The following is an 8753-nucleotide window of genomic DNA, read 5'->3' on the forward strand; positions in this document are numbered from 1 at the left end:
AAATCTAAAAGAATTCTGAAAGTTATTTTTTAAAATTGTTTTCCAAAAAAAAGGAAAAGAGTTCAAGCGCGAATATACAGCCATGAACAGTCTATTGACACCAAATTGACCCCATACAGACGTTACTACATTGCATTAAAGATCTTCTTTTTTTTTTTAAAGGAGGGGGGGAAAAACCCACAAAACATACAACGCTTTTCCATCCCGGTGTGTATATTTGCAGCTTCTATAGATTTATCAGCGGAGGTCAGAGACGAGCAGCAACCTTCTCTCAACCCTTCTGCTGGGCTGTAATCCTCCAAACTGTCAAGCCTCTGAGGAAATGACGATGATTTCGGTTTTTTTTCATCTGCGGAGCGTGTGTGCACCCTCGGTTCAAACGCAAGGCCTCCCCCGGCTTTCCCACCGGTTCCTGCACAGCAGCTGTCAAATGTCACATTTCAGCTGATTCCACTGGAGGAGGCCACGTTTGCTGACTCTACCCGATGGAGCTTCATGAGCAGCAGCAGGAGCAGCAGATCTCCCTTCTCTATTTCCTTCATCACCAAGGTTTAAAGCTTTTTATTTGCTGTATTGATCATCTAATATATTTTTACAAGTGATAATTGGATTTCCCCCCTGTCTATCACGGGATGCGCCTGTTTTTCTTTTCTTCTCACAGATCTCTCATGACACCTTCATGAATTACATGTTCAACTTGATCGCTGCATGAGGGGACGGTGGTACAAACGGGAGGAATTTCTCCGATATTTTGTCCTAAATCGGTGCGTGCTGCTCATCTCGGCTGTATTTTAAGACCTCTGTCAAACATAACACAATCTTCCCCGCCAATCTACCATTGCTGCAAACTGAGGGAGCCCGAGCCCAGGCGGCGAGGAGGAGACGGGCGCGCAGCACGTCCAATGACGCAGCTCGGTGACGTTTGACGCCATAACGCGGACCAATCCGCTTCCTCTGTAGGCGGGTCCGCTGCTCTTGTTTTCTGATTGAATCGGTCCAGTTTGTATTAGTGAGAAGAGCAGGAGAACAGGAAGAACGGGGCCCCCTTTTTTTCGCGAGCGAGACGCCGTTACTGTGGATACTGGCGGTTCATGGCTCCCGTTATGTGGATTGAGCTGAAGCGCAACCGGCGCGCGCCATCGTGACTCTTTGATGGTGTGTGGTGTGTGTGTGTATGCATGTGTGTGGTGAGTGTGTGTGTATGTGTGTGTGTGTTGCGTCTTGAATCTTAGCGCTCCGTGGGGATGCATCAGATAACTGCGCAGGGGAGCAGTCGCTGAATATGGGCAAACAGGGCGTCTGTTCCCGTGATGTAGGATTCTTTCTGGTTGTTTTCAAGACGGGCCACCCTCTGAATCACCGCCACGCTCGCTATGGACAGTTTCAACGCTCCTCTCCTCCGTCGCTCCAGTGAAGAACGTTGCGCAGTGCAGTGAAAATCGTGTTGTGGATATTGAATGACCATATAACCGAACTGGGCATCCGAATTCCCGGTCTGCACGAGCGTATTGCACTGTCAATGTAAGGAACATTAAAGAACATTTCTAGCCAGTGGTGAGAGCCACTCTCCAGGGCACAGATGAGAGGCAAACAATATCATCAACCACTGAAGTTGACAGCGCCTTGGGAGAAGGATGCTGGGTTTGGGAGGAAGCTTAAAACCTACAGGAATCATACCAAGATAATAGCACAGCCTGGAATCGTGATGAAAGTCCTCCGCAGGAAGAGGATCGTGTTATTTATGGCCTATTTCTTGCTGCTGGTGCTCACTATGCTGAACTTGGCGAATTATAAATGGACTAAAGAGCCACAGCAGTGTAACCATCAGATGAGAAGCACCACTTATCAGGGTAGATCTGATATTCGCTTCCTCTACAGGCCTTCTCTGGCCAAAAAGAGACAGCTTATCTATGTTCTGACCACCTGGAGGTCTGGCTCGTCCTTTTTCGGGGAGCTGTTCAACCAAAATCCTGAAGTGTTCTTCTTGTACGAGCCGATGTGGCATATCTGGCAGAAACTGTATCCGGGTGACGCGGTTTCTTTACAAGGAGCAGCCAGGGACATGCTCAGCTCCTTATACCGCTGTGATTTGTCTGTTTTTCAACTTTACAACAGCCCCGGGGGGAAGAATTTCACCTCCTTGGGACTATTTGGAGCCACCCTCAATAAAGTCGTGTGCTCCTATCCCCTCTGCTCGGCCTATAGGAAAGAGGTGGTGGGGATGGTGGATGATAAGGTGTGTAAAAAGTGTCCCCCTCAGAGCCTTAGACTGTTGGAGGAGGAGTGCCTCAAATATAACACCATAGTCATTAAAGGGGTACGCATTTTGGATGTTAACGTCCTGGCCCCACTGATGGAGGACCCATCCCTGGATTTGAAGGTGATTCACCTGGTGAGAGATCCACGGGCAGTGGCCAACTCCAGGATCAAATCAAGACATGGCCTGATAAGGGAGAATTTACAGGTGGTCCGCAGCAGGGACCCTAAACTTCGCCGGATACCTTTCGTGGATCCTGGTCACAAAGTGAACAAGAAAGATGGCTCAGACTACCACTCCATAGGAGCCATGGAGGTGATCTGTGACCGCACCTCCAGGACTTTAAGGACCGCCTTAAACCCACCCAGCTGGCTGAAGGGGAAATACATGGCCGTACGGTACGAGGACCTGGTTGAGAACCCGGTTAAAACCTTACGCAACATCTATCGCTTTGCCAACCTGACCACCAACCACGACATCGAGTCGTTTGCGTTGAACATGACCAGCGGCTCCAGTTCCTCCTCTAAGCCATTCATAGTCTCGTCCAGAAACGCCACACAAGCTGCGAGCGCGTGGAGAACAGTGCTCAGCATCCAACAGATCAAACAAGTGGAGGACTACTGCCACCATTCCATGTCCGTGCTCGGGTACGAACGAGTCAGAACGGCCGGCGAAGCGAAGGACTTGAGCAAATCACTACTGACTCGCTCCAAACTGTGAAGACGTCACCAAAGACATTTTAATTTAATGTTGATTTTTGCATCAAGTGATATTTCCTCCTGTTGTGGAATTAAAGCTTTACTTTAAATCAGTGTCTGAGGAGCTCCACAATGAAGCCACATTTGGAATGTATCTTGTTTCTTGAATTGCATTTGCAAGGACCACCTCTTTTCTACTGGAACACTGGATGTGTGTGCGTGCGCGCGCGCGCGTGTGTGTGTGTGCGCGCGCGTATGTGTGTGACGATGCAAGGCCTGCGAGCTGTAATGGCTTGAATAGCGAAGCTGCAACTATGAAAAAAAAAACAACAACAACTGTATAATTCATGTATCTTGTTATGATGACACTTCAAAGTGGATGTTATTTTTGAATGTTCAAAGGCGTACATGATATCTGTTTTTCAGTCTCCATATTGTCTGTATAAGTGAAAATAGTGGATGAAAGAAAAACAAGCAAAAAAAAAAAGATTAAAAAAAAAAGAAGCTTATTGCTAATTTGAAGTCAGAGACAATCAATTAATTGGTTTGTTGATGTGCCATAAGTAGAGGAATAGGCTACATCAGAATAGCAGTAGTGCTATCGCTAAATTTAAAAAAAAAAAAAAAAAAGGGGGGGGGGTTGTTTTTGTCTTAAAATCCTTGCAGGATGATATCATGCACCGTGGACGATGTCATGGCACCGGAGCTGGAAAAGTCTCTCTCAGTGTTGGTGTAAGCAGTCTGTTCTACCATTTCAAATGTTTACAATTTGCTTGCTCTTATGAAACACATGATCTGGGAATATTGCATTGAGTAAAGTTCACAGTTAACGAGCCGGTCTGTGCATCAGCGATGTCATCATTTGTCCAGTTTGTCCTCGATCAGTTAAACCTGCGTTAATTGAGCTGGAGGTCATCGAGGGGTTCTGGGAACAATTTACGGAGGCGCAGTTAATCAAAATTTAATCAAATTCACAAAATGACCTGCTGCGGTTTTCAACTCTCGGAATTTGTTGTGTGTCCCAAAAAAAAAAAAAAAAAAAAATTAAACTGCTATACTGCAGAGGTGTCCTTTCAACAAAATCATGTTCTACAGACTTCAGTAAACATATCTCTTTGCTCAAGATCCCCGCAAAAATCACCGTTGAAACACAGGTTTCCCCATGAAAATGACAATAATGACGTAAAAACCAACACTTCCTCTCACGTTGCAAATCCCATCGCATTTCCTGTACCAGTCAAAAATAATCCTGATTACATTTAATTTTCAATATTGGACAGCCCCAAAAACGTTCATGTCGCGTTTGTACAGTAGCTGAGCTACATTTTCAGCACAGAAGCTGAGAAAGACGATACTTGCATTTGATCGTTAATGACATTAGCTCACGGCAACTGGTTATTATCTTGTTGTTATGAGATAACTAAGCTTGATAGCATGTAATAACAAGGTAATAACCTGCTATAACCAGATGAGTAACTCATTACCTTGACCGAAAGGCACAATTGAGTCTTTTTGAAGAGATAATGGCTGTTCGTTCTTATCATTAGATCTTTATTACTTCGTTTTTCGTTTCGTTCTTAACCTTTTCTTCATCTCATCATGTTGTGATATTTTCATGCCTTGTAATAGTAATAATAATAAAAGGGCTGACACAAAGCTTTGTTAAGCCAAAGGGGAGTCAGGCAATTATTTTTAATAATTAATTTGATACCCTGCAAAAGAGCAATTGCAGTCATAAAAAATATTTGTCGACACATGCACTTTATTTAGTTGCTAGCTGTAATTAAAATCTAGTCAGAGGAGACTTTGAAAAACTTAATTTGTGGCAAGACAGTCTTCGAAACAAATCATGGAGGAATGACCCGAAAAGGGGAAAAGCGTTCAAGAGATAAATTTCCTCAGCCTAACCAGGTGGTGTGTGACTTTTTGAAGGTCTGATCTTTTTCCGGTAATATGGGAAAATGTGGTTTCTGATGCTTTTAAAGTGGCCAAAAATGACACATGCAAAGCACAACAGGCAGTGTGTCTTTCCACAACGACGAGATAACACAGAAAAGTCCGTAAGAGCTTGTTGAGAGGAATTTATTCCAATCCTCCTGCACCGAAACGTCACTGAGTCGTTCTCACTGGCCTTCAGTCTTGCATGAAGTAAGAGTGAAAATACTTCATTGAGTGAACTCTCCCTTTAAGGATCAAAGGAAGAAGGTTGACCGTGGTTATCTGAGGACTTGTGCGTTAGCAGAACAGCATTCCAAAGAGGCTACCGTGCACCCACATTCTAAAGTGGAACTCCCTTATTTTAAGGACAATGGCTTTATTAATAGGAGAGAGAGTGAGGGAGAGACTGTCGGCATAAACAAGCTCGAGCGGTACACAACAGCCTTCACTCCTGGGAAAAACAGCCCTGAGATTTGTAATGATGCACTCAGAGAGCAGCAAAGTGCAAGTAAACAAGTCAGCGGAAACCTCATACAGTGGTATTCATGTTCATATACTTGAGTATTTGGAAGTATTTCAGTGTAGAACAGAGAGAACCAAGGCGTGGAGGGAAATGGGGGATGGGAGGTAAAGGGGGGGGGGTAATAAACTCAATGGAAATCATTTGAATCAGTTAAAAGGATTGTCACCAAAAAACCCAAAATAAACAAAACAGTTCAATGATATTTCAGGGTTGGAGAACAGCAGAGCAAAGCTGGCATAAAAATATCATTTCCACTGATTGAGGGAAATTGGTTTCAATCACAGAAGATGCTTGTGACCGACACTCCCTAAAGCTTGAAACCGAGATGTTACGTAACCCTCCAGCGTTAGAGCTTGTCCTGCAAACAATTCCTGTGTGACATTAAATGTTACATTTTCTACACTTTTTTTAAAGCTGGAATTTAATTTCCTCTCAAAAAGAAAAGCAAGCCACGAAAATCATCAGTAACAGGAAGAGCAATGGCCTATGTAAATGTTTCTTTTCTCCCCCTCTTCATTGTGTGTGTGTGTGTGTGTGTGTGTGTGTGTGTGTGTGTGTGTGTGTGTGTGTGTGTGTGCGTGCGTGTTTGCCATTTTGTGAGATATTGAAACTCTGATTCCCGCTTGGCTCTTCTCAGATGCCCTGGATGGTGACCTCCATTCATTGTGGGAGGCAGGGCCTGTGCTGTAGGCCAGCCGGGGCTGATAAGCTGGGGTCAGAGGTCACTCCTGGAGATGCAGGCCTCCCTGGTGAGAGCTGGAGCATTGCCAAGCTCCAGGTTTCCCACCCATTTTCACTCCTACACAAAGAAATTGCTTCTTTATTCTCAAATAAATCAGAAGTCGTCATCGTCACTCAGCTGCTCTTCATCCTGAGGGGCAAGTTGTAAATCCAAAATTTCTCTGATTATGTGCCGAATAACTCCGGCCATGCGTAACACAAAGGATGCTGAAGATTCAGGCTGATACTCGAGTTTTAAATGTGGGGTGAAAGAAAATGAATATGTAAAAAGGCAACCCTCGGGAGTTTGAAAAAGGCATCAATCAATGAGATGCTCATTAAAAAAAAGCACATCAGCAATAACAAATAAACATCAGGGGGGAGGAGGGGGTCACCTAAGACACCCTTCTGTCTTGGCCCCTGCTTCAAACCACTGTGGCAGTGCAGCGGAGGCTCCAGATATCCATAACCTTGTTAAGCAATGCGGCAAAAGTGTTTCATCATGAGCAGAAAAGAAGGGAAAAGCTCTTCATTTCCCCACATCGGCTACGGTCACTCTGTCATAACTTCAATAATTCTATCAGAGCCAAACTGATTTTAAGATTACATGTTGAAATAAGCAGTTTCAGTGTTTAGATATTATTATTAAAGTGTCAAACGAATGAGGTGTAATTCTCAGGCAAGCGTATTAACAATGGGAGGGATCAACAACGGGGAAGGGTTATTGTTTTAGCTGCAGATATGGACGGAGCAATCAGAGGCCAACGGCTGAACGAGAAGTGATTCATTCTTCCCTGTGGATGAGTGAGTCATACGCACATACACCAAAGGTTTCACTATACGTCATATATGCCACTAGAGGACATACTACACATGAGCAACACGCGTGCTTGGACTGCTTCCATTTAAATTGTCTTTCAAGTGTTTACTGGTTATGCAATAGATTCACAAATTTAAAAAAAGTAACACAGCAAAATGACAGCGTTTGGTAGATTGTTCTGATAGCCCTGCATTACATCCACAAACAATAATGCTGAAATGATATATAGAAATATAAAGGGTATTATTCCCTTCATGAGACCAACGTGAACCTTCATTTTCTGCCACAACATGCAGGGCTTTAAATATTTGTCATTCAAGCGACTTCATAAGCTGTTAACCACTCAGCCGTATTTAACAATGGACTTGTGTCATTTTATGACCTTGTAGTGTCATGGGAGTTGTTGTAGTCATTGTTTAACAACTACCGTACCATTGCAGAAGAATCTGATGGGGTAATTTGTTTAAGTTTTATTTCTCCTAAATTTAATCAAATTAACTCATGTGATGTAGTGTCTTTGTAATAGAATCATGATCTGATGACATGATTACCAAAGTGGGCTATGCCCTACATAGAGGGATGCACAGCTACATCTCAGGGTACAACAACAACAACAACAACAACAACAAACAACCAAAAATTAAAAATCTGTGTTTTCTTCTCAAAATCCTCCCTCAAAATTCAATTATTGCTTCATCTATTTTGTACTCGCATTGAGCAAAGACCCACTCCTACTCGTCCTCTGGCTTGATCTCACACCACAAGCCTGAACTAGGCACCAGAGGAAAGTTGGGGTCAGTCCTGTTCCTCCAGGGTTGATAAGATAAGATAAGATAAGTTATTCATTATTCGTTATTCGTTATTCATCCCACAGTGGGGAAATTGGTACGTAACAGCAGCAGAAACAGAGAAGTAGCAGCAGAAATATTACAGAGCAATAAAGAGAAGAAACTACAATAAACTACAGTAATAATGATTAATAATTGAAATAAATAAGTAAATCAAAGAAAATTAACAAATCATAAAACCCCATAGCACCAGATATGCTGCCTATCTTGCGCTATTGTGGATAAATGATAGAAACAACCTCGCTCCAGACTACTAGTAATATGTCTGACAGCTACATTGGCAGTGCTGGCCGAGCTGCTAGCACTGCTAACATGGTGCTAGCTTAGTGAGTCTCCACCAGCCATACATAAGAGGTGCTATAATATTTGATATCATTGTGTGGGGATGGATATTATCTTATTTCTTACAAGCGCTATTATGTTGTGATATGATATATTAACCCATGATCATGTGGTAATGAGATTTATCATGAAGTAACGGGATAATGACTCATTAGCAGGGCATAACAGGGATATCTTATTATTTCAAGATAACAGCTGTTTTCTTGAGGAAACGTCATAATTAACGACATAAAGAGGTAATCAGTCTTGTTATCACGAGCCTCTCCCGTCTTTCTTATTTTTCACATACAATAAAAATGTCAGCAGCACAGCTATTAAAATTTTTATACTCTTTCTTTCTGTATGCTTGTTTTCTATTTTACTGTGGCATTCTGGTGTGTTATATTATGTTATGGATAAATGATGGAAACAGGCGGCATGGCTCAGAGGTAGTCAGCATCTAGTAACCAAAGGGTTCGATCCTCTCTCCCCAGTGGCCACGTCAAAGTATCCTTGAGCAAGACACTAAGCCCCTGATTGCTCCTGATGGCCCTGCGATGGACTGGCGACCTGTCCAGGTTGAGATCCGCCTCTTGTCCAATGTCAGCTGGAATAGATTCCGGGTCCC

The 8753-nt window shown here is 43.2% G+C and overlaps 1 protein-coding gene across 1 annotated transcript; it reads left to right on the forward strand.

The window, feature by feature from the left end:
- Positions 1 to 970: 970 nt before the first annotated feature.
- Positions 971 to 5428, forward strand: chst2b (carbohydrate (N-acetylglucosamine-6-O) sulfotransferase 2b). Its single transcript, XM_086192035.1, has one exon. The coding sequence runs from the start codon at positions 1580 to 1582 to the stop codon at positions 2975 to 2977; it is 1398 nt and encodes a 465-aa protein (XP_086048161.1). The 5' UTR covers positions 971 to 1579; the 3' UTR covers positions 2978 to 5428.
- The last annotated feature ends 3325 nt before the right edge of the window (positions 5429 to 8753 follow it).

This window comes from Aulostomus chinensis, chromosome 21 (genome assembly GCF_037954235.1).
Source record: "Aulostomus chinensis isolate RoL2024-O1b breed Wild chromosome 21, RoL_Achi_v1.0, whole genome shotgun sequence".
Taxonomy (NCBI): Eukaryota; Metazoa; Chordata; class Actinopteri; order Syngnathiformes; family Aulostomidae; genus Aulostomus; species Aulostomus chinensis.

Excerpts from the sequence above, each read along its gene's own strand:
- chst2b (XM_086192035.1), top strand. The coding sequence starts at position 1,580 with ATGAGAGGCAAACAATATCATCAACCACTGAAGTTGACAGCGCCTTGG.